General features: G+C 44.9%; 1 protein-coding gene across 1 annotated transcript in view; it reads left to right on the forward strand.

The window, feature by feature from the left end:
• The window catches only part of LOC124777490 (glutamyl aminopeptidase-like), a 322,410-nt gene that overhangs the window by 176,385 nt on the left and 118,856 nt on the right, over positions 1–27,169 (forward strand). Inside the window, exon 2 of the mRNA XM_047252928.1 lies at positions 10,025–10,440. Coding sequence (XP_047108884.1) covers positions 10,031–10,440 — 410 coding nt within the window. The 5' untranslated portion in view covers positions 10,025–10,030. The remainder of the gene's footprint in view (positions 1–10,024; positions 10,441–27,169) is intronic.

A 27,169-nucleotide genomic window follows, 5' to 3' on the forward strand; every position in this document is an offset into this window, starting at 1 on the left:
TCGTGAGCTACACTTATTTTTCATCCCACTCCCACCCCCTTCGTAGGTGGATGAATCTTATCCCCTTGAGCGATTCTTTCCAGGCGGTAAGTGATGTATGTACCAAGTTTGGTCGAAATCAGTCGAGTGCCGCTGAATGCACCTACAAAATTATGTCATTGTACGACCCCCCAGTCAGGCAGCAGCCGCTGGCGAAGACAGACGAGCAACAGAGAAGTAACCGATTTTGTGACATTTTACGAGTTCCTAACCAGGAGGGAATTATATGGTTTCATATGCATGGTTTTGTAGTTTAGTTTTTGAATTTCTGCGAGTTAATTTAATACTTAACAGACAGTGTTCTTGAGTTTTCCTTTGTGTCGGAAGGTAAACCGATTTTGTGACATATTACAAGTTCCTAACCAGGAGCGAATTATTTATCTCACCTGTGTGCTTTTGTAGTCTAGTTTCTGAATCTCTGCGTGTCAATGTAATTTATTAGACACATTTCTCGCATTTTAATCAGTGTGTACAGTGAAGTTCGCGCGTGACGATAGTCGTTTGTCTGTCTGTATAGTGCAGTTTCCCACCGTCTTGGATAGGGACTGTTAGTGCTGTGTAAGGATGCGATGATGGTCGAAGTAGAGAGGATATAAAATGTAGACTGGCAATGGCAAGGAAAGCGTTTCTGAAGAAGATAAATTTATTAACATCGAGTATAGATTTAAGTGTCAGGAAGTCGTTTCTGAAAGTATTTGTATGGAGTGTAGCCATGTATGGAAGTGAAACGTGGACGATAAATAGTTTGGACAAGAAGAGAACAGAAGCTTTCGAAATGTGGTGCTACAGAAGAATGCTGAAGATTAGATGGATAGATCACATAACAAATGAGGAGATACTGAATAGAATTGGGGAGAAGAGGAGTTTGTGGCACAACTTGACAAGAAGAAGAGACCGGTTGGTGGGACATCTTCTGAGGCATCAGGGGATCAAAAATTTAGCATTGGAGGGCAGTGTGGAGGGTAAAAATCGTAGAGGGAGACCAAGAGATGAATACACTAAGCAGATTCAGAAGGATGTAGGTTGCAGTAAGTACTGGGAGATGAAGAAGCTTGCAGAGGATAGAGTAGCATGGAGAGCTGTATCAAACCAGTCTCAGGACTGAAGACCACAACAACAACAACAACAACAAGGATGTGAACCGAGTTGATGACACTTCGCTCTCAGCTCCAGGCTGTGTTGGCTTCAGTTAAACAGCTTGAGCTGTAGTTGACCATCATCACTGTTGTGGGCCGGCCGTGGGGATCGAACAGACCTCCAGCACGACCCACGAATCCGCCGATCGATCCGCACCTGTGGCCAGCCCAGTTACTGATCGCATTGAAGCTGACTCTTCACCCATGGTCGAGTGGGAGGTCGCCTCATGGCGTGGCAGGCTGTGAAAGACTTACGGGAAGGGCGTAGGGGTGGGAAAGGAGGGGGGGGGGGCGCGGGCGAACGTAAGGCATCCTCAGTTAATCTGACAAACAGATTGAAGGTGCTGTAGGGCGCAGCCAACTGCAGGTGGTGGCTCACGTCTGCACCAATAATGTGTGTCGCTTTGGATTGGAAGAGATTCTCACTGGTTTCAAGTGGCTAATAGAAATGTCAGAGGTTGCCAGACTTGCTTGCGAGATGAAAGCAGAGCTCACCAGTTGCAGCATAGTCTGAATCAGAGGCTGAGACGGGTCTACAAATGTGTAGTTGAAGTTTCCTCGCCGTGCGCCATAGGGTGGTGGGGTTTCGGGTTCCGCTAAATGCGTCAGGAGTCTCGAGATGTATGGTATAGATAGAAGAAGTGTCGAACAGTCTTCTTCGAATGCCGGTTCCATAAATTTATCCAATAGATGAATCTTCCTGGCAGATTAAAACTGTGTGCCGGACCGAGACTCGAACTCGGGACCTTTGCCTTTCGCAGGCAAGTGCTCTACCAACTGAGCTACCCAAGCACGACTGACGTCCCGTCGTCACAGCTTTCCTTCTGCCATTACCTCGTCTCCTACCTTCCAAACTTCACAGACGCTCTCCTGCACACAGTTTTAATCTGCCAGGAAGTTACATATCAGCGCACACTCCGCTGCAGAGTGAAAATATCACTCTGGAATTATCAAATAGAGTTCCGTGAGAACAACGGTGATTGTCTGCGAGACATATCAATTTAAGTTCTTTGACAACCTCTGTTGCACTTTCATGCGGGCTATGCCATCCCGCTGCGATCGTGGCAACGTGTCTTTGAATTCGTTCAGTGTCTGTTGCCATGGCTATTTAATAAAGGCTTCAAACGCTGAAGCTGTACTCAAAGTCTAGAGTTGGGCCCACTAGCGCCTTGTATGTTGCATCCTCTACAGATTCATTGCATTTTCCCAGGACTTTCCCATCATATGCGTCTTCCATTAGATAACAGCTGTCTGCGCCCTTCCTCCTCATAAAAAAAAAAGTTAATGCTCGTCACAAACCGAATTTGAATCCTGCATCGGCAAACACACAGACTTATCAGCTCAGTATCAGGTTGGAGAAAGGCGGAACATGTAATGAATTCTGGCTATTAACAAGACTATTCAGAATAATTTCTCATGAAATCTCAAAAAGATTTTCCACCCATTACCGAGAAATTAATATGAGCTGTTCACTCCCTCCCTCTTTCTCTCTTTCCTCCTCTCCATCCTCCCACCCTTGTCACATGCCACCTACCCTAGCTCAGCTCCTGCGTACACTCATGCCACGATTCTCTACATGGATACTCTGCAAATCACATTTAAGTGCCTGGCAGAGGGTTCATCGAACCACCTTCACAATTCTGTATTATTCCAATCTCGTATAGCGCGTGGAAAGAATGAACACCTATATCTTTCGTACGAGCTCGTATTTCCCTTATTTTATTGTTGTGATCGCTCCTCCCTATGTAGGTCGGTGACAACAAAATATTTTTGCATTCGGAAGAGAAAGTTGGTGATTAGGATTTCGTGAGAAGATTCCGTCGCAACGAAAAACGCCTTTCTTTTAACGATTTCCAGCCCAAATTCTGTATCATTTCTGTGACACTCTCTCCCATATTTCGCGATAATACAAAACGTGCTGCCTTTCTTTGAACTTTTTCGATATACTCCGTCAGGCCTATCTCGTAAGCATCCCGCACCGCGCATCAGTATTCTAAAAGAGGACGGACAAGCGTAGTTTAGGCAGCCTCGCCTCCTCAGTAGGCCTGTTACATTTTCTAAGTGTCCTGCCAATAAAACGCAGTCTTTGGTTACCCTTCCCTACAACATTTTCTATGTGTTCCTTCCAATTTAAGTTGTTCGTAATTGTAACACCTAGGTATTTAGTTGAATTTACAGCTTTTAGATTAGACTGATTTATCGTGTAACCGAAGTTTAATGAGTTCCTTTTAGCCGTCATGTGGATGACCTCACACTTTTCGTTATTTATGGTCAACTGCCACTTTTCGCACCATTCAGATATTTTTTCTAAATCGCTTTGCAGTTTATTTTGATCTTCTGATGACTTTATTAGTCGATAAACGACAGCGTCATCTGCAAACAACCGAAGACGGCTGCTCAGATTGTCTCCCAAATCGTTTACATAGATAAGGAACAGCAAAGAGTCTATAACACTACATTGGGGAACGCCAGAAATCACTTCTGTTTTACACGATAACTTTCCGTCATTTACTACAACTGTGACCTCTCTGACAGGAAATCACAAATCCAGTCACATAAAGGAGACGATATTCCATAAGCACACAATTTCAATACGAGCCGCTTGTGTGATACAGTGTCAAAAGCCTTCTGGAAATCCAGAAATGCGGAATCGATCTGAAATCCCTTGTCAATAGCACTCAACGCTTCATGTGAATAAAGAGCTAGTTGTGTTTCACAGGAACGATGTTTTCTAAACCCATGTTGACTGTGTGTCAATAGACAGTTTTCTTCGAAGTAATTCATAATGTTCGAACACAATATGTGTTCCAAAATGCTGCTACATATCGACGTTAACGTTATGGGCCTGTAATTTAGTGGATTACTCATACTACCTTTCTTGAATATTGGTGTGACCTGTGCAACTTTCCAGTCTTTTGGTACGGATCTTTCGACTGGCGAACAGTTGTATATGATTGTTAAGTATGGAGCTAATGCATCAGCATACTCCGAAAGGAACCTAATTGGTATACACTCTGGACCAGAAGACTTGCTTTTATTAAGTGATTTTAGTTGCTCACTACTCCGAGGATATTTACTTCTACGTTACGCATGTTGGCAGCTGTTCTTGATTCGAATTCTGGAATGTTTATTTCGTCTTCTTTTGTGAAGGCATTTCGGAAGACTGTTGTTAGTAACTCTGCTTTGGCAGCACTGTCTTCGATAGTATCTCCATTGCTATCGCGTAGAGAAGGAATTGATTGTTTCTTACCGCTAACATATTTCACATACGACCAGAATCTCTTTGGATTTTCTGCCAGGTTTCGAGACAACGCTTCATTGTGGAAACTGTTAATAGGCATCTCGCATTGAAGTCCGCGCTAAATTTCGAGCTTCTGTAAAAGACCGCCAATCTTGAGGATTTCGCGCCTTTTTAAATTTGGCATGTTTATTTCGTTGTTTGTGCAACAGTGTTCTAACCCGTTTTGAGTAACAAGGAGGATCAGCTCCGTCGTTTGTTAATTTATTTGGTATAAATGTCTCAATTCCTGCCAATACTATTTCTTTGAATTTAAGCCACATCTGGTCTACACTTATATTATTAATTTGGAATGAGTGGAGATTGTCTCTCAGGAAGGCGTCAAGTGAACTTTTATCTGCTTTTTTGAATAGGTATATCTTTCGCTTAGTTTTCGTTGGGGATTACAATATTCAATTTCGCTACGACAACCCTGTGTTCACTAATCCCTGAGTTTTGATGCTCGTTATTAACTCAGGATTATTTGTTGCTAAGAGGTCAAGTGTGTTTTCACAACCGTTTACTATTCGCGTGGGCTCATGAACTAACTGCTAATAATTTTCAGACAATGCGTTTAGCACAATTTCGGATGATATTTTATGCGTACCTCCGGAATTAAACATTTATTTCCGCCAACATATCGAGAGTAAATTAAAGTCATCACCAACTATTATCGTATGAGTCGGGTACGTGTTTGAAATCAAACTCAAGTTTTCTTTGAACCTTTCAGCAACTGTATCATCTGAATTGGGAGGTCGGTAAAAGGATCCAATTATTATTTTATTCCCGTTGCCAACAATGACCTCTGCCCATACTAACTCACAGGAAGTATCTACTTCAATTTCGCGACAAGCACAACTACTTCTGACAGCAACAAACACGCCACCGCCAACCGTGTTTAGTCTATCCTTTCGGAACACCGTTAGATTCTTCGCAAAATTTTCGGCTGAGCTTATGTCCGGATTTAGTCAGCTTTCAGTGCCTATAAAGATTTGAGCATCAGTGCTTGGAGCTCTGGTACTTTCCCAACACAGCTACGACATTTTACAACTGTTATACCAGTGGTTCCTGTATCTACGTTCTTCGTGTTCAGCCTGCTCCCTTTGTGACTGAAGCCCTTCTTGTGTTTTCCCGAGACCCTCTAAGCTAAAAAACCGCCCAGTCCACGCCACTCAGCCCCTGCTACCAGTGTAGCCGCCTCCTGCGTATAGTGGACACCTGACCTATTCAGCGGAACCCGAAACCCAACCACCCTTTGGCGCAAGTCGAGCAATCTGCAACCTACACGGTTGCAGAACCGTCCGAGCCTCTGATTCAGACCCTCCACTCGGCTCTGTACCCGAGGTCCGCAATCGGTCCTGTCGACTATGCTGCAAATGGTCAGCTCTGCTTTCATCTTGCAAGAAAGACTGGCAGCATTAACCACTTCTGTTAGTCGCTCGAAACCAGAGAGAATCTCTTCTGATCCAAAGGGACACACATCATTGGTACCGACGTGAGCCACCACCTGCGGTTGGCTGCACCCTGTGCTCTTCATGACATCCGGGAGGACCCTTTCCACATCTGGAATGACTCCACCCGGTATGCACACTGAGGGCACATTGGATTTCTTACCCTCCTTGTCGGCCAAGTCCCTAAGGGGCCCGATAACGCGCCTAACGTTGGAGCTTCCAACTACCAATAATCCCACCCTCTGCGATTGCCCGGATCTTGCAGGCTGAGTGGTTTCCTCTGAAACAGGACAGGCGACAGCATCTGGCTCAGCGACAGTGTCAGCCACGATTGTTCAATGCTTCATTTTCTGGCACGTTTCTATCGATGTCGAAAAAGTCTTACAGCTGGGATGCCGTCTGTTTTGACAGTAATATCTGTTTATCCGTTCGGCTTTAGGGCGCTGCATCCCTTGCTTTGTTCTTTCATCTTCATTTTGATCAAGTAGTGCTTAAACTAAAAGTTTGCGAGCTACAGTTTCCTCTTACGTTTCTGATGAAGGTTTAACCTCAGCTGTTTTGGATTCACCTTTCCTCTCTAGCATATCTTAAGTAAATGCACCAGTCTGATAGTCAGAACGAAACATTCATTCTTTTTTTTAACATTTCACTTGTATACCCTCATATACATGTGATTCTCTGTTTCCAAGTGAAGCTGTCATCGACCAGACGATGGTCTAAATATCACAGGCACTTATAGCCATGGTTCTGTTGGATATGGTGTATCCCAGACCTACTTCTGGCATTAGGAGATGCCGTCCCAATCAGTTGTAGGGGACAGATAGGTTAACTTGGGAACCACGACACTTTTTCACTTTTTAGCATGCCCGGAGCATTGTCCAACTGAGAGGCATGTTAAATGACAGATTCAGATCGTTAGAGATTTCAGTGCTTCTGCCATTTAAACGCCAGTCCAATCTGGAATGGACTATCGCTAACAATCGACAGTTTCAAAAGACACAGATGCTATAGAAACGCTGCGCACCGTGACATAATATCTAGTCCTGTTACCGTGGCACCAGCTGGTTTGGCGTCTTCAGCACCTGCCATGCCCCCAGGCATTTTGTCGCGCATGAGTTGCTCCGGAGAAAGTGATACAGTTCTCTCCCTGTGCGGCGCTGCGGTGGGCACGTGACCCCACGATTCAGTGGCGACGCGCCAGCAGCCACCACTAGTCCGCCGTCTGGAATCCAGCTGGAGTGACGTCCAGCGTGAACGCTGCGATCCACAGGCCAGCTGGAGAACTTTTGTTATGTGAGAATGTGCGCCCGAATATCCTCCAGTGCGGTCACGTGCGTGAGTAAAGGATCTGCCTGACGCCATTGTAGTTTTACTGCTACGTGACTGCCAGACTAGCGAACTACGGCTTTCACTTTCAGTGTGGTAAGCTACTTCCTTTCATCTTTCCGGCCCACCCACTGTTCAGCAGTTAGGACCACTGTGATCACCCAGTGGCATAGTGAGAAATTGCACCGAGTGCTGTGTGCTTATGAGAGTCCAGAAAGTGAGTGAATAAACGTGTGCTCGATCAGTGCTGGAATCCTAGGCTACAGGAAATAGAGTTCTTTCAGCTTTTGACAAGTTGACTTCCTTGCCATAATTATCGCAAAATAGTCTAGAAAATGACTAGCCCTTCGCTAATGCAGATATTAGGTGCAGAATGACCGCTAATAAAAGAGCTTTGTGGTAATTAGATACACCTTTCACAATAGATAGTTCCTCGTCTCGAGCAAGTTTTTGAAGCATCTTACCGGGTGATGCAAATCTGGTATTAAGGACACCAGTATTGGGGCTTCTTCGTTAACTTCTTTCCAAATACGCTGAAGAAATGGAGACCTGCAAAGTTACCGCTTCTACGACTGGCAACAACTAGCTCGAATTGCGCGACTGGTTCGTGGTTTTACGCGGTGAATTGTAGTGAACGTAACAAGTTTGCTGGCTGACTTCGTCTGCTTCCTCGAGAACGCTATCGCGGAATTACGACACAAAAACAACGCTGGCGTACTTGTACCTGTCTTCTTGGCTTAACAGCTACGTAGAAGGCTGCACGACAGGTTTCAGTGTGTGCGCGTCGTCGTTGGGGTTAAGAACTTGCCGGTGGAACGTCAGTTACGTGAGCCTCACTCACATTCCTGCAACTAAATACTGCAGTGGTTCCCAGCGCCAGAAACAGATGTGACAGTGGTGTTAAATGCTTTCTAATGATAATAAACCGGTGTTTTATTAACTACTACAAATCAGCGCGAGTGTTCTTTAGCGACCACAAACTGACTTGCCCGAGACTGCCCGAGAAGTTCCGCCGTGGTGAGTGACAAAAGCAGGAAGAAGCGGGAGCAGACTGAATCACGGATTAATTTATTTGAAGCGGAAACTGCATGATCTGTGCAGGGTGTCCCGTCCTTCCGACACCTGAAGGATATTGCATCGGCCTCTGGCCTTGCCCACTCTTGTCAGTCGCAGCCTTGAATGGGCCAACGCCGATCAGATTGCGAAAGCGGAACGGCGCTGTAGTGCCCCGTGTTTAGAAACTACGCGCGCTTTCTCGAGAACGGTACTCGGAATCGGGTGCACGTCAGTTGGGAACAGATCTCGTAGCGAGTAAGTACCAGTATCGCTGAAGAATTCTGTGAAGAAGTTGGACAAAACTGTACGCCTAGGTGCTCACTTTCCTCGGCTCGATGGTGTGTATAGTTAAGTGACAGGTTTGGATCGTGTGATGCAAGCTATGTGACACGAGCGAAATATTTTCCTATCGCCTTTTGTGCCACTTCTCGTGACTTTGGAGCCTCTCGAGTGGAGTTAGCGTTTACGCATCTGTAGACAAACAGGCACTGACATTCTAGTTGTCCTGCTGTAGCAATTCGTATCGCTTCATCACTTTCTTTTGTTATGTCCTGCTTTTTCCGTTCGCCGGGTTCTCAACCGTCTCGGTAGTGAGTCGAAACTTCGCAAGTTTGGTTTTATTTCTGGTTCCCATACCCTTTATCTATCAGGAATGATTAACAGCAGCACCTCTCGCCTGACATATTTTGTGATTCGTAATTACAACAATCGTGTATTTAACTTTGTTTGAACGTTCGACTGAAACGTCGACTCTGCAAACCGGCAAAGTCGTCCTGTTGTTGAATGCTTTGCCGTTTACACATTTGTGGCACTCGTTTTTTTGTTCAGTATTTGACTGTGCGTGATAAATTGCTCCGGCGTGTGTGGTTTCTAGAAGCATATTTTACCTAGACTCTTTGTGTTACCATAGTTCGTTTCTATTAACGGTTTCCGTTCCCATACCTTTACGGCTGCTGCTGAACCACCAGTCTCTTCAGGGCAATCGTACGTCAGGTGCGATTTCGCGTAGAACATCATAACCAGCCTCTCGGTCGTGTTAAACATAATAGTATATTCCCTCAACGGCGTTAATTTCCTCTAAGTGCACTTACTGACGTGTGAACGGTTATAAATCGGCTGGATTTACGAAGTTCCTGACTCTGAATCATTTACGTTTTTGTGCACTATCGCATTTGCATCCTTAGTTGATTTCTGTGTCGAAGCAGTAACGTGGCCTGCAGATAATTCGATAACGCTCAATTGGCGTAGCACTTACGGGCCTACCGAACCAGTTAATTATTTTACTTGTACACACTGCAGCGGGAAAAGCAGAAACTTGATTAGGAGATACCACTGAAGTAAATGAAAAAGAGAGAAACACGGGTTGTGTGACGAATTGAACTTAGCAGAAAAGCAAACAGACAGCAGTAGCTCACTGAACAGGTCTCGCATTCCAATCAGCTGCTGCTCTCGGTAGTTGTGCGTCGTTAAGTGTTTGACGTGATAATCACTGGCCTCGCGCCATATGATCTTTGGAGTGACGATTGTCAACATCGGCGTTGCTCGCGCGCCCCTCCGTGTCCAGTGATCGTCGAACGCATCTCGCTCCCCCCCCCCCCCCCCCACCGTCCCCACGCCTCTGCCCCCGCGCCATGCCCTTGCACATCCCCCGGTGGCGCACGGCGGCGCTGTGCGCATCAGTGGTGCTGGCCGCGTGCCTGGGAGGCGTGGCGCTGTACCTGTGGCGCTCTCATCCCCAGCCCGCGATGACCTCCGCCGCGGCGCCCCTAGCGGACTGGGAGTCGGGCACGCGGCTGCCCGCGGACGTGCGGCCGCTACGCTATGACCTGGAGCTGCGGCCGGACCTGTCGGCCGGCTCCTTCACGGGCAACGTGTCGATCGCGGTGCGCGTGTCGGCGCCGCGGAGCTGGGTGGCGCTGCACTCGCGCGGCCTGCGCGTCTCCGGCGCCGCCCTCGCCACCGCCCCCGCAGGCGTCGCCGTGCCGCTGGAGCGCGCCTTCGAAGCCCCGCGCGCCGAGCGCTACGTGCTGGTCCCGGCGCAGCCGCTGCAGCCCGGCGACTACAGGCTCAGCCTGCACTTCGCCGGCTCGCTGGACGTCAACCTGGTCGGCTTCTACCGCAGCCGCTACACCGACAAGGACACCGGCCAACGAAGGTGACTTTTAGCCCCTTAAAGCCTGTTTTACAAGAACGGCGTTTTGGTCATAACCGATTACTCGCTGTGGGCGCGCGTCGCTTGCTAGCGTATAAATCAGCCGCCAATTATGTCGCGGATGGGTCAGTGACGTCAGGTATCAGTCGGCTATGCCGACTCATCATCATCAGTGTTCTGTCAAAAGGCAGGTTTTCACATGATAGTTCTCCAGACTGTCCGGTCTTCTGCCATTCTCTTCAGGTCTGCATAATTTTCTCTTCCTTTTATGTCGTCTATCATGTTGTATTCCTTCTTCCTCTCAGTCTTCTCCCACAAACCAATCCTTCCAAAGCATCTGCTAGCAAGCACTCCCTTCTCAATGAATGACCCACCCAGTTCTTTTTCCTTTCTCTTACAACCTTCAGCAGCCATGTTGGCCAAAGAGCTTGCGCACCACAGATAAAATACTCCAAGTCAGAGACATTACGTGCAGTTCAAGGTCACGCGCTGCCTAGCACGAAGCCAAGTCCACACTACATGTATGATATTTGTTAATATTTTTTTAGAAAGGAGATAAGGAAAGAGATAAGGAACTTTATTGTCTATAATACAACATATAGTGACCATTGATCTTTATTTTACAATTGCCATTTCCGACTTTAGCCCATATAAACAGATACTCATCGGCATTCAACTTCATTCTTCTGGTAGACAAAACAAAAGGCATACTAGGAACAAGAGTACCATAAGACTGTTTAGCCAACAGTCCTGTAGTCTCAGCAATACTCCAAGTCTTCGAAGTAATAATATTGGCACCTGGAAATGCTTCAAGGCCACCATAATCAGCATGATTGCCCCAAACGACAGCCAAGGTAAGCCATGTTGAGCCTCCAAACACTGCTTGCACATCACAAGTGAAATTCAGACACAGTCCACGAAACACATTGGGCCCTCCAATTAATTGCGGTTTATTAAATTGTCCAACCAAGTCAATATCAATTGCTTTTAAGCTCTGATACACAGGTACACTGCGCCACCAGCGACGACAGTAACCTAGACGTCACAGAGCTATTGCTTCTCTCACCAACCATTTCCAATACTCTTTCATTACTCACTCTTTCATCCAGCTTATTCTCTCCATTCTCCTCCACATCCACATCTCAAATGCTTCTAACCTTTTCTCATCCTCTCGTCTCAGCGTTTATGTTTCTACCCCATATAGTGCCACACTCCAGACAAAACATTTGCCAAGCCTTTTCCTTAGACCTTTATCTAATTTCCCACATAAGAGTCTCCTCTTTCTGTTGAATGCCTCCTTCGTTACGGCAATTCGAATTTTCACCTCCAGGTGACATCTCAAGTCTTCAGTTATTGTGCTTCCAAGATATTTAAATGCACTCACTTAGCTAATGGTAGATTGTCCTATTTTAATATTGGACAGTGTGCGTCTTGTACTGATGACCATCCTCTTTGTTTCTGCAGTGTTTATTTGCATCCCATATTCCACACAAGCTTCATTCAGATCTTTCAGCGTGTTATTCACTGTCCGCTCACTTTCTGCCACTAATACCAGGTCATCAGCAATTCCATCAATACATATGCTTCTTTTCCCATCCAAGCCTTTCGCAATAATCTCTTCAAGGTATGCGTTAAACAACATTGGGGAAAGGCAACAACCTTGTCTAACACCTCGTCCAATGCTGCTTCCTTCTGACATTTCATTTCCAATCCTTATCCTTACTTTCTAGTGTAAATAGAGATTCTCTATCAGTCGTCTGTTTTTCCAATCTACTCCTTTCCTCTTCATAATATCCATCAGCCTGTTCCACTGAACTCTATCAAAAGCCTTTTCTGAATCTATAAAAACAGCAAAGATTTCTCTACCTTTTTCCATATATCTTTCCCCTATAGTTCTTAACAGGCCAATAGCATCTCTTGTTCCTTTTCCTCTTCTAAATCCGAACTGCTCCTCTGCAATCCCTCTATCCAGCTTGGCATATAACCTTGTATTTAACACTCTCATCAAGACTTTAGATGCATGAGAAATTAGACTGATGGTCCGATGCTCTTCACATTTTTTAGTGGTTCTCTTTAAAACTAATATACACTGATTAGTCTAAACATTGTCACCAGCCGGCCGGTGTGACCGAGCGATTCTAGGCGCTTCAGTCTGGAACCGCGTGACCGCTACGGTCGCAGGTTCGAATCTTGCCTCGGGGGGCATGGGTGTGTGTGATGTCCTTAGGTTAGTTAGGTTTAAGTAGGTTTTTGGAGGTGTTTGGCATTAGATGTCTACGCACAAGTCTTGTAATTCACGTAAACAACGGGACGCCGATTTGCGTACTCGGTGATGGTGCCGGAAAGCGACCCAGCTCGGTTCCATAGGATTTACATCAGGCAAATTTGGTCGCCGAGACATCAATGGGAGTTCAGTATAATGCTCCTCAAACCACTGTAACGCGGTTTTGGCTCTGAAACACGGACAATTATACTACAGAAAGATGACTTTGCCGTCGGGGAAGACATCAAGCGTGAAGGGATGGGGGTGGTTCGCAGCTGTCAGCATGTCTTCGATTACTACCACAGTCCTCTGGAAGCGCAGCAGAATGTCACCCATAAGATAATCTTGCTCCCACCAGTCTGCGTCCATGGCGCGCTGCACGTTTCGACCCACCGTTCATCTCACTGACGGCGTTTGTGGAGACGACCATTGATCTACTGTCACAAAAATGTGATTCACACGAAGAGCCGACCCATTTCCATTGGTCGACTGTCGAATACCGATGGTCCCATGCCCACTGCAATCGTTGGATCAACATGTGAACATTTCGGGGTGGTCTGCTGCGGTGCTCTCTGTTCAACGATGTCCGATGAACGGTGTGCTCCGAAACACTTGTGCTGTGCTCTTTAGGCAGAGATGCCACAGATCACCATGTATCCTACTTTACAGAGCAGCCAAGCCTCCGAATACCACGTTCTGTGAACAGTCACGGACATCCGAACATTTAGCGCTTAGTGGTAGTTTCATTGTCCTTCTACCTCTTTCCGTAGATGATCACGATAGTAGCATAAGAACATTCGACCAGCTTCGCTATTTTCGGAATACTCGTTCGCAGGCTCTGCGTAATAATAATCTGACCTTTGTCAAAGTCGCCTATCTCAATGGATTTTCCCACTTGCAGCCCTTATCTTCGCTAGGGCGAGCACCAGTCCGTGTTTGCTCCGCTTACATACTTTTTTTAACGTGTCTTGTGCCCGCAACAACACCAGGCAGCATCCAACGCCGCGGTGGCCAGTGGTCATAACGTTTTGGGTTATCGGTGTATATAATTATACCGTTTTTAACAATCAGCAAATTAAGGGTCTCTAAAGCCCGTCGTTAATTGTACGGGGTGTTCAAAAAGTCTGTCCGCCGTGCCGTAAGATTGTTTGCCGCGCGTGCCGTATGAATGGTTCAAATGGCTCTGAGCACTATGGGACTCAACTGCTGAGGTCATTAGTCCCCTAGAACTAGTTAAACCTAACTAACCGAAGGACATCACAAACATCCATGCCCGAGGCAGGATTCGAACCTGCGACCGTAGCGGTCTTGCGGTTCCAGACTGCAGCGCCTTTAACCGCACGGCCACTTCGGCCGGCCCGTATGAATGTTCGCCTGCCTGGGTTACTTCCCTTCAAGCGGACTCTCCCAACATTCCATTGTTTCGTTTATCTCAGCCAGCGTCAGTAGTATCGTTGGTGTGTGTCGTTACGTGTTGACGTGAACATGTAAGTTTAGCTCCTTTGTTCGTTTTTGTCACTGTTAAAATGCTGACCATTGAAGAACGAGTGTTTTTAGTCGAACAAGTGTTGAAAGCTGGCGGTAAATACACAGTTTCAGTTAGTCACACATTTAATTCAGTTTTCCCGGAGACAACACTCCCACATCGCGATACCGTTCGAGATTTGATTAACAAATTTCAGAGTACAGATGCACCGAGAAGTGGTCGTCCTAGCGTTTTGTCTGAGGATAAATTACTCGATATTTCCGATACAATGTCCCTGAGTCCGAACAAGTCAGTAAGAAAACTCGCCCAGGAAGTTGATGTTAGTGTCGGAACGGCCCACACAGCTGTAAGGAAAAAATTAGAACTTTTCTCATACAAAGTAACAATCGTGCAAGAACTGAAAAATACTGATCATGGCAAGAGACTGCATTATTGTCATTGGTTTAAAAATTGCGTTCAACAAAATGGAAGGGATGTTCTTAATGAAACGTTTTTCACTGATGAGGCGTGGTTTCATTTACCCGGGTACATCAACTCGCAAAATTCTCGTATTTGGAGTACTGCAAATCCATTCTGTGAAAATAGGAGTTTGGATTGCAATTTCTAGACGTCGGATTGTGGGTCCCATATTTTTCAACGAAACAATAAACGCACAACATTACTGCAGTGATATTGTGTATTCATTCATAGGAGAACTTGTGTTAATTGAAATACTGGACGCTTATTTTCAACAAGATGGTGCAACCGCGCATACAGCTCGCGTTTCAATGTCACTGTTTGCTGATGTTTATGGTGATCGCATAATTTCACAGGGACTTGGCTTCCACGATCGCCTGACCTAACAAAAAAAAAATGACTCTGAGCACTATGGGACTTGACTGCTGAGGTCATCGATCCCCTAGAACTTAGAAGTACTTAAACGTAACTAACTTAAGGACATCACACACATCCATGTCCGAGGCAGGATTCGAACCTGCGACTGCAGCGGTCGCGCGGTTCCAGGCTGTAGCGCCTAGAACCGCTCGGCCACCAGCGGCCGGCTGCCTGACCTAACACCACCTGACTTTTCCTTCTGGAGTGCAGCGAAAGCAACTCTCTATAAAAACCGCCCTAAATCCATCGATTAATCGAAAACTGCAATATCCACTTTTACTGCTTCTGTTACAGAAGAAATGTTACAGCTTGTGTTTGGAAACATGATTAGACGAATTGAATTGTGTATTCAACAACAGGGGGGGGGGGGGGGGACACTTTCAACATTTAATGTGAAAATTTGTAAGTAAAAATGGATATTCAATAAATTAATGCCTTGTATTTCACTGGGTTTCATGTCAGTATATTCACGGCGGCATACGGCACGCGCGGCTAACAATCATACGGCACTGCGAAGAGACTCCTTAAACACCCCATATGAATTGTTGTTAAATAACGACATATTGGTGGTTAAAAAATTATTGTAGCTTGCGTATTGTGAAAGCATGCCGTTTCAGTACAAGAGCACACTAAGGATTCGTCAGAAACGCATTGTTCTTGCAACAATTTGTTATAATTAAATTTCAGTTAATAACATCGACGATTAAGTGTTTCAGAAGATTGTAAGATGAGAAGTGTGGCCGTAGAACATTTATGGACGGTAGAGCCCAATGAGTAGAGTCGCGTAATTGTGAGATATCAAGCAGTGTGATGCTGTGTATTGTCTCAATGGATCCAAACATTTTTTACCGTCCTTTCAGTTTTCCAATAGGCTCTGATACTTTCTTATTAGTTTAAGAAAATTATATTATATAATATTCGAAGTTATGTAAATAAACGGGCGCTCTTTCCGAGGAGTAAGTTTGTCCTACTGGCTTAATTACAAGACAGGTTGGACTTTTTGCAGTAAGACATTTTGCACTTTCTTGTTTTAAGTTTTGTATTTCACATGTTGTAGATTCTCCTGCTGAATAGAAACAGTGTTCAAGTAAGACTGGTCATAGGATTTTACTAAAAAGTGAGAATGATGACGTAACTTTTGCATTACGTGGAGAAATACTGTAAATTTGTATTACACTATTTGTAATGGAACTTATAAAAGCAGATGTCCTTACTGGTTGTATATGGAACTGATATATAACATGTCCTCCCTCGGGCATGGGTGTATGTGTTTGTCCTTAGGATAATTTAGGTTAAGTAGTGTGTAAGCTTAGAGACTGGTGAGCTTAGCGGTTAAGTCCCATAAGATTTCACACACATTTGAACATATAACATGTCCATGGCTGTTGAAGTTTTTATTTATGTATACTACAGACAGAACAACATGACTAGGATATGGACAAGGGAGCGAATGTGCGTTGTAATGAAGCTAACAAGATATCTTACGCCCGTCCATTTCGTAAACAGCGTGAAGTGCGAGCCAGATACGGGCGACAAATGGCACTGAAGCGCGTTGCGATCGCATATACCAGATTGAGACACGAGTGCCGTTATGCACAAGTCGCGTTCAGCAACACGTTGAACATGGCACGCTCAACACTGACGTTCGGAAGCACCATCCGTGTGCCGACGGTTTCAACCGACTACTCGTTATGGGCGCGCGTCATGTAATGAAGGGGGCCCAAATGACGTCATATTAGTAGTTTAGGGACAGTGTCAGTCCTGAAAGGTTGTAGAAAAGGCCACAAATTGCTATACAGGGTGTTTTTGAGAAGTGATAGTCAATATTCAGGGATATGAAAGGAATCATAATTCGAAACAAAAAAAATCAAGTAAACATGGGCCATAAACTGCATACCTTTAACAGCTATGAACAATTTTTGATCTTCGATACTGTGAAACTAATCTCTTCCACTGCAAGCTCTTTGCTTTCCATATTTAGGGACGTGGTAGTATGGACCAAAACAATAAATAATGTCCAGTAATTAAGTGCTCTAAAATGCATACCTTAAATTTTATATTCTTTTGTTCATCAGAGGGTTTTGTTTCAAAGTAGTGAAGAAGAACAAGTGCTCATAGCTCTTAAAGTATGCATTTTGTAGACATGTTTACTGGACATTATTTGCTTGTTTTGGTCCGTACTACCACTTCCCAAAATATGGAAAGCAAAGAGCTTGCAGTAGAAGAGATTTGTTTCACAGTATCGAAGATTAAGAATTCATCATAGCGATTAAAATTATACGTTTTAGAGCCCATGTTTACTTGACCGTTTTTTTTTTTTTCGAATGATCATTCCTTTCATATCCCTGAATATTGCTAACACTTCTGAAACACCCTGTATGTACTCCTCAATTCATTCTCTGTCTGTAAGCAAGTTACACCTAAACTGTTATAACATACTAATACCAGTATTTGACACAAACGTTAGCACTGCAGAAGTACAAATACAAAAAAAAAAATGTTCGTAATTTCGTCTCTCATAAAAATTGTCAAAAGTACAATTATTTTAAACGTATTTCTCCATTCTAACCTTGCCGAACGCTTTCGCTATTATAAAATCTCATGAAGGAAATGAATGAAAAATGCTTAATGTTATTTTCAGCCTTATAAACATCTGTCAGATATGAATTTGCCTGTATTTGTAGATGAAGAGCATGTTTCGTGATAACAAATCAAGCATTTCGTGCAACGAATCTATTCCTGACCGACTGCATTTTCCAATATGAAAAATATGAAATAATCTTTATAAATCGAAAATAAAATCAATTTTTAATAACAGTTTCAAATTTCGTCACCGGGACGAAAATTGGAATTGCAAGGGGAGGAAATATCAAACATCCTCAGATTTATTATAACGCCCCCTACAGCTACACAGGCCACACCTTCGACTGTAATGAACACTCACCACAAAGTACAACACACGACTGAAATAAAGCCCAGTATTTGAACACAAACCAGTGCTTACACTAGGAATAGCAGGCTGTTCATTTGACTGCTGCACTAACTCATCTGAACGTACAAAGGCGAATTCGTTCCTACCCGGAAACTAAACACGCTGTGCACAACATAATCTCTCAACAAAATAATGAACTGATGTCATGCACGAGCGCGCAGCTAAACATTTGATACCAACGCTGGAAATCGGAAATTCGTAGGGGAACGAAATTAGGAGCAGGGACGATATTAGGGTCCCTTACCTTGTTGTTGTGGTCTTCAGTCCAAAGACTGGTTTGACGCAGCTCTCCATGCTGCCCTATCCTGTGCAAGCCTCTTCATCTCCAAGTAACTACTGCAACCTACATCCTTCTGTTGGTCTCCCTCAACGATTTTTACCCCCCACGCTTCCCTCCAGTATTAAATTAGTAATCACTTGAAGTCTCAGAATGTGTCCTACCAACCGATCCCTTCTTCTAGTCAGGTTGTGCCACAAACTCCACGCAAATACTTTCAGAATACACTTCCTACCACTTAAATCTATACTCGATGTTAACAAATTGCCGGCCGAAGTGGCCGTGCGGTTAAAGGCGCTGCAGTCTGGAACCGCAAGACCGCTACGGTCGCAGGTTCGAATCCTGCCTCGGGCATGGATGTTTGTGATGTCCTTAGGTTAGTTAGGTTTAACTAGTTCTAAGTTCTAGGGGACTAATGACCTCAGCAGTTGAGTCCCATAGTGCTCAGAGCCATTTTTTTTTGTTAACAAATTTCTCTTCTTCAGAAACGCTTTTCTTGCCGTTGCCAGTTTACATTTTATATCCTCCCCAATTAGACCATCACCAGTTATTTTGCTTCCCAAATAGCAAAACTCATTTACTACTTTAAGTGTCTCATTTCCTACTCTAATTTCATCAGCATCATCCGATTTAATTCGACTACATTCCATTATCTTCGTTTTGCTTTTGTTGGTGTTCATCTTGTATTCTTTCTTCAAGACATTGTCCATTCCGTTCAGCTTCTCTTCAAAGTGCATTGCTGTGTCTGACAGAATTACAATGTCATCGGCAAACCTCAAATATTTTATTTCTTTCCCTGGATTTTAATTTCTACTCCAAAAATTTTTTTTGTTTGGTTTCCTTTACTGCTTGCTCAATGTACCGATTAAATAACATCGGGGATAGACTACAACCCTGTCTTACTCCTTTCTCAACCACTGCTTCCCTTTCATGACCGTCGACTCTTATAACTGCCATTTAGTTTCTGTAAAAATTGTAAATAGCCTTTCGCTCCCTGTATTTTACTCCTGCTATCTTTAGCATTTTAAAGAGAATATTCCAGCCCTACATCTACATCCACATCAATGCTCTGCGAAACACCGTGAGGTACATGGCAGAGGGTAGTCCCATTGTACCAGTTATAAGGGTTTCTTCTTGTCCCATTCACGTACGGAGCGCGGGAAGAATAATTGTTTGAATGCCTTGATGCGTGCACTCATTATTCCAATCTTATCCTCACGATCCCTGTGTGAGTGATACGTAGGGGGTTGTAGTATATCCCTACAGTAATCATTTTAAAACCTGTTCTTGAAGCTTTTTTAGTAGACTTTCTCTTCAAGAGCCTACCGTTTCAGTTCCCTCAGTATCTCTGTGACACTCTCCAACGGATTAAACAAACCTGTGAGCATTCGTGCTGCCCTTTTCAGTATAGTTCAATGTTCCCTAATGGTTTGTAAGCAATCTGTTTTATAGACTGATTGCACTTCCCCAGTATTCTACAAATAAGCCGAAATCTACCACCTGCTTTACCCACGGCTGAACCTATGTAATCATTCCATTTCATATCCCTGCAAAATGTTACCCCCAGGTATTTGTATGAGGTGGCTGATTCCAACAGTGATGCATTGATGTTATAGTCACAGGATAGTACATTCTTTTTCGTTTTGTGAACATTGTCAAAAGCTTTCTCCAAGTCTACAAATGCTATAAATGTAGGGCTATATGAGAAGTCGTAGGGTCAGTATTGCCTCGCGTGTTCCTAGATTTCTCCGGAATCCAAACTGATCTTCCCCGAGGTCGGCTTCTACCAGTCCCCCAGTTTTGTCCCCAGCTCTTGGACTAGGGGCTAGCGTTGCTGCCTGTGGATCACGGGGTCCCGGGTTCGATTCTCGGCTGGGTTGGGGATTTTCTTTGCCCGGGGACTGGGTGTTTGCGTTGTCCTCGCCATTTCATCACCATTCGTGAACGTGGCAAGATTGGATTGTGTAAAAATTGGAATGTGTACCGGCGTTGATGACAGCGCAGTTGAGCGCCCCACAAACCAAACATCATCATCTACCAGCTTTACCATTCTCCTGTAAAGAATTCGTGATAGTATTTTAAAACTGTGGCTTGTCAAACTGATTTTTCGGTAATTTTCACACCTGTCAGCACTTGCTTTCTTTGGAAATGGAATTATTATATTCTTCTAGAAGTCTTAGGCTATTTCGCCTGTCTCATACACCTTGCTCACCAGATGGAGGAGTTTTGGGATGGCTGGCTCTCCCAAGACTATCAGTAGTTCTAACGGAATCTTGTCTACTCACAGGGCCTTGTTTCGATTTCAGTCTTTTAGTGCTCTGTCAAACTCTTCTTGCAGTATCATATCTCCCATTTCATCTTCATCTACGTTCCCTTCCATTTCCATAATTTCAAGTACATCTTCCTTTATAGACCCCCTATATACTTCTTCCACCTTTCTGCCTTCCCTTCTTTGCTTAGGATTGGTTTTCCATTTGAGTTCGTGATATTCATACAGGTGGTTCTCTTTTCTTCAAAGGTCTATTTAATTTTCCTGTAGGCGGCATCTATCTTTCCCGTACTGATAGATGCTTCTAAATCCTTAAATTTGTCCTCTAGATATTCCTGCTTAGCCATTTTGCACTTCCTGTCAACTCATTTTTTAGATGTTCGAATTTTCTTTTGCCTGCTTCACTTACTGCTTATTTATATTTTTTCCTTGCAGTAATTAATTCAATAACTCAGGATTTCTACTGGACCTCGTCTCGTCTTTTACCTACTTGATCCTCTGCTGCCTTCACTATTTCATCTCTAAAAGCTACCCATTCTTCTTCTACTATATTAATTTCCCCTGTTCTTGTCAATCGGCCCCTAATGCTCCCTCTGAAACTCTGTGCAACCTCTGGTTCTTTTACTTTATCCATATCCCATCTCCTTAAATTCCTACCTTTTTGCAGTTTCTTCAGTTTTAATCTGCGTTCATAAGCAATAAATTATGATCAGAGTCCACATCTGCCCCTGGAAATGTCTTACAATTTGCAATCTGGTTTCGAAATCTCTGTCTAACCGTTATACACACATCAAAAAAAGTTTTGTATCACCTCGGTTGCTTGACTTCCGGAACCTGTACAGAAAATTGGAATATAGATCAACATAAACATCATTTCCGCCCTTTTTATTGCACATGAAAACCACACATTGCATGTTGTACCACCATACAGCGAAACCTTCAGAGGTGGTAGTCCAGATTGCTGTACACACCAGTACCTCTAATACAAAGTACCGCGTCCTCTTGCACTGATGCATGCCTGTATTCGTCGTGGCATATTACCCACAAGTTCATCAAGGCACTGTTGGTCCAGATTGTCGCACTCCTCAACAGCGATTCGGCGTAGATCCCTCAGAGTGGTTAGTGGGTCACATCGTCCATAAACAGCCCTTTTCAATCCATCCCAGGCATGTGCGATAGGGTTCATGTCTGGAGAACATGCTGGCCACTCTAGTCGACCGATGTCGTTATCCTGGAGGGAGTCATTCACAAGATGTGCACGATGGGGGCGCGAATTGTCGTCCAGGAAGACGAGTGCCTCGCCAATATACTGCCGATATGGTTACACTATCGGTCGGAGGATGGCATTTACGTATCGTACAGCCGTTAGCGCTTTCCCTGACCACCAGCGGCGTACGTCGGCCCCACATAATGCCACCCTAAAACAGCAGGGAACTTCCACCTTGCTGCACTCGCTGGACAGTGTGTCTAAGGCGTTCAGCCTGACCGGGTTGCCTCCAAACACCTCTCGGACGATTGTCTGGTTGAAGGCATATGCGACACTTATCGGTGAAGAGAACGTGATACCAATGCTGAGAGGTCCATTCGGCATTGTTTTGGGCCCATCTATACCGCGCTGCATGGTGTCGCGGTTGCAAAGATGTATCTCGCCATGGACGCCGGCATTGAGGTTGCGCATCATGCAGCCTATTGCGCATAGTTTGAGTTGTAACACGACGTCCTGTGGCTGCACGAAAACCATTATTCAACATGGTGGCATTGCTGTCAGGGTTCCTCCGAGCCATAACCCATAGGCAGCAGTCATCCACTGCAGTAGTGGCCCTTTTTTTTCATTTTGTACGGTATTGTTGATTCTGTTTGTCCTGGGTGGACGTCACATCACATCCGTTCAATCTGATCGTTGATTCCTCTACTAGGTTTTTTTTATACAGAGGGAAATCGGCCTTCTGGCCGAACACGCTGAGCTACCGTGCCGGCTGCCCTTGGGCGGCCTGAGCGAGGCATATCATCGACCGTTCCTGTCTCTCTATATTTCCTCCATATCCGAACAACATCCCATTGGTTCACTCCAAGACGCCTGGACTCGTCCCTTGTTGAGAGCCCTTCCTGGCACAAAGTAACAATGCGTACGCGATCGAACCGCGGTAGTGACCGGCTACACATGGTTGAACTACAGACAACACGAGCCGTGTACCTCCTTCCTGGTGGAATGACTGGAACTCATGGGCTGTCGGACCCCCTCCGTCTAATAGGCGCTACTCATGCACGATTGTTTACATTTTTGGGCGGGTTTTCTGTGATACAATATCCACAGTCAACATCTATCTTCAGAAGTTCTGGGAACCGGAGTGATGCAAAACTTTTTTTGATGTGTATATGATCAATCTGAAACCTTCCGGTGTCTACAGGTCTGTTCCACGTATACGGCATTCTTTCATGATTCTTAAACCAAGTGTTAGCTATGATTAAATTATCCTCTGTGCAAAATTCTACCAGGTGGCTTCCTCTTTCATTCCTTCCCCCTAGTCCATATTCACCTACTATCATTCCTTCTCTTCCTTTTCCTACTATCGGATGCCAATTCCTCATGACTATTAAACTTTCGTCTCCCTTAACTATCTGAATAGTTTATGTCTTCATATAGTTCCTTAGTCACCTCCTCATCTGCGGAGATACCTAGCATATAAACGTGTACAATTGTGGTGAGGTGTGGACTTCGTGTCTATTTTGGTTAGAATAATGCGTTCACTATGCTGTTCATAGTAGCTTACCAATGTTCCTGTTTTGTTATTCATTATTAAACCTACTCCTGCATTACCCCAATTTGATTTTATATTTATGACCCTGTATTCACCTGACCAGAAGTCCTGTTCCTCTGCCACCGAACTTCACTGATTCCCACTATATCTAACTTTAACCTATCCATTTCCCTTTTAAAATTTTCTAACCTACCTGTCCGATTAAGGGGTCTGACATTGCACGCTCCGATCCCTAGAATCTTACTCCCATATAAATAAGCCGGCAGCTACGTCGCAAATGGGTCAGTGACGTCAGTGATGGTATTTTCGCTGTGCCGAGTGTAGAGTTGTAAAATAATATGCCGAAAACGGCGCATATGCAGAAATAAGGGACCATCACGTCCTCTGCTAACAGCAGAAGTCAACTACTAGAGGTGTTCCTTAGGAAATGCAACACTTTTGCTCTGAAGGCAGGTTGGTTTTTTACAGGGTTCCGATGCACCATATTATTCCCCGCTCTTTTGGCTACAGAACCCTATTTTTCAACATAGTTTCCGTTCAATGCAACGATCTTGTACCACCTTACTGTATGCCTATATGACTGGGTGGTACCATTCTACTGGTCGACGTCGGACTTAACGTCCTCCTTTATCAATAACCTCCCCATCATCCACGCACTGCTTCCCGTGGAAAGCATCTTTCATTGGGACAAACATACGGAAGATGGAAGGTGCGAGATCCGTGCTGTGGGTTGTATGAGGAAGAACAGTCCAATGAAGTTTTGTGAGTTCCACTCAGGTGCGCAGGCCTTGCGTTGTCATAGAGAAGGAGAAGTTTGTTTGCATTTTTATGGCGAAAGTGTTACATTATCTGCCGGCAGTTGTAACCGAGCGGTTCTAGGCGCTTCAGTCTGGAGCCGCGCGACCACTATGGTCGCAGGTTCGAATCCTGCCTCGGGCATGGATGTGTGTGATGTCCTTAGGTTAGTTAGGTTTAAGTAGTTCTAAGTTCTAGGGGACTGATGATCTCAGATTTTAAGTCCCATAGTGCTCAGAGCCATTTGAACCATTTGTTACATTATCTACTGAATGCCCTTCGTAATTTTCGCCACACTCATTCGTGTATTACTAATCGATGATATGTCTTTTTAATCTTTATTGTTGTTGGGTCGGTCCGGTTGTGGATGCCGAGGAATAGGTAGTTACCGAGACAGAGAGCAAATTAATTAGAGGTATACAAATAACTATGTAACGTTGTTTTACTTAACTCAAGCTCTGCAAGTCCAAGTGGTTCGTCATAAACGAACACAATAACAGAAGCGAACTATTAACGCTGCGAAGGGTCCACATAAACTCCGCGATTAGATTGGCTGGCGCCTGTGCAGCTTCCTGAAGCTGGATCGGTGGTGGCGCTAGTCACGCGTACAGCGGATGGCGTGGCTACGAGCCGGCTGCAGATCGGCGGGGCAGTCACATGTGTTGCAGCCAATCTCTGGGCGGAGACCGCTTGGTGTGGTGACGATAGTGTACAACATCACATTTTTTTAATACACCAATGATCTTTACGTTAGCACCGTCTTTTACAACTAAACTCATGCTCATTAATTAAGGATAATTGCAGAATGTGGTGCCACACAACGTGGCACTACACAAAACTGGCGCCAATAACTTAGGCACGTAGGGAACACACACGACACAGATCTGTAAGTCCACGATATTGGTGATAAGTTGAGAAAACCGTCCCGAAAGACATGTGCTACAAAACGCCACTGTTTCCTGCGCATGTACTCCGACATCAGTATGGGATATGATCACCATGCACACGTACGCAGGCAGCACAACGGGTTGGCATCTCTGGATCAGATGGTCGAACAGCTGCTGGGGTATAGCCTCCCATTCTTGCACCAGTGCCTGTCGGAGCTCCTAAAGTGTCCTAGAGGTGTGAAGACGTGCAGCGATACGTCGACCGAGAGCATCCCAGACGTGCTCGATGGGGTTTAGGTCTGGATAACAAGTAGACCACTCAATCCGCTTGCTATCTTCCGTTTCAAGGTACTACTCCACGATGGCAGCTAGGTGGGGCCGTGCGTTATCATCCATCGGAAGGAACTTGGGACCCATTGCATCCCTGAAAAGGCGGACATACTGGTGCAAAATGACGTCCCGATACACCTGACCTGTTACAGTTCCTCTGTCAAACACATACAGATTATCTTGAAGTAAGGAACCAATGGTCGGAAATGCATATTTATTGCATTATGGTTCAAATGACTCTAAGCACTATGGGACTTAACATATGAGGTCATCCATCAGTCCCCTAGACTTAGAACTACTTAAACCTAACTAACCTAAGGGCATCACACACATCCATGTCCGAGGCAGGATTCGAACCTGCGACCGAAGCAGCAGTCCGGTTCGGGACTGAAGCGCCTAGAACCGATCGTCCACAGCGGCCGGCTGTTTTATTATGGATATACACAGCGTGGACCGCATAACAACAATGTAGCTCATAGTAATTGTTCAAAGTGACGATCGCCAGCTTCAGTGCTCCTGGGAGATGTGGTTCCAAAGTTCTTAGAGACTCTACCTCTTCTTGTCCGCAAAGGGACGTGTTTTCAACACGACAATGGCCCGCCCGTTTCGATGCTAATGTCTTCGAGCGCCTGAACAACACGTCCCCTCATCGTTGGATTGGAAGAGGAGGTCCTGTCCCACGACCAGCGCGATCGCCGGATCTCATGCCTCCGGACTTTTTCCTCTGGGGTTACGTCTAGACGCTGATGTACGAAACCCCTTAGAAACGGATGAAGACCTGCTAACTAGGGTCCAAGCTGTCTCTGTCCTGGTACAACAGACACCAGGGATCTTTGAGTGAGTGCGGCAGAACTTAGTGCGCCGTTACCATGCATGCATTGAGACTGGCAGTCGTCACTTTGAACCATTACTATAAGCTATGCTGTTATGTTTTGTACATAAACATGCATTTTTAGTCATTAGTTCTATAGTTAGATAGTGGGTTGTGGACCCACTATCACCTGTTACAATTTACCCAAAAGGTTTGAAACACCCTGTATATTTTCTTGAACAAACAGATCTACTTGTTTTGATTGTTTGAACGTACTTTTCATATTCTTTCGGTTCTCAGGAATGTGGAGAATTTACCGTAATACAGCCTTTATCGAGAACATCCGCCATGAATTTTGCTTCGTTCGTTAATAACCTGTATTATCATTGCTTGTTTCTACACTCTGGTACCGGTACTATATTATGGCTTTGTCGTTAAATTGATTGTACCTCATAACCTCATTTTCGCGGCTGAGCTGCCAAACTGCAAAGCAGACACCTCTCTCAACACAAGCAATTTTGGCACCAATGAAAACGACCATCCATGACAATTTAGACTCAGTACAGGAATAATACGGCATGGTAGGTGCAGCAGACTCACTTGTCACGAGTAGTCGACTGACAAGGGGAAGGCCTCAGACACGGCCAACGGATTCGACTCAAATTTGGCAGGTCGCTTGTGTGCAACCTAAAACGAAGGAATCTAAGTTATTTTGGATCAACACCCCCGCGGTTTTGAGAAAATCACCCCTAAAGATTGTGAAGAGCAATCGACTCAAAATTGGTGGGATCGATAGATAACTGTAAATAGAGCATTTTTCATCATCGGGTATGGGGTCCGCAGACGCAAACTCTTCCAGAAATCGAGGAAAGAAACATTTATATAACTGCCGCATCTGTACCCACATGGTAAACGCTATTCGGCGGCAGCGCTGATAGCGCACCGGCCAAGGTAACTGGCTGGGCCTCGAAGAACCCGGGTTCGAATCTC

Source organism: Schistocerca piceifrons, chromosome 2, assembly GCF_021461385.2.
Source record: "Schistocerca piceifrons isolate TAMUIC-IGC-003096 chromosome 2, iqSchPice1.1, whole genome shotgun sequence".
NCBI classification, from domain to species: domain Eukaryota; kingdom Metazoa; phylum Arthropoda; class Insecta; order Orthoptera; family Acrididae; genus Schistocerca; species Schistocerca piceifrons.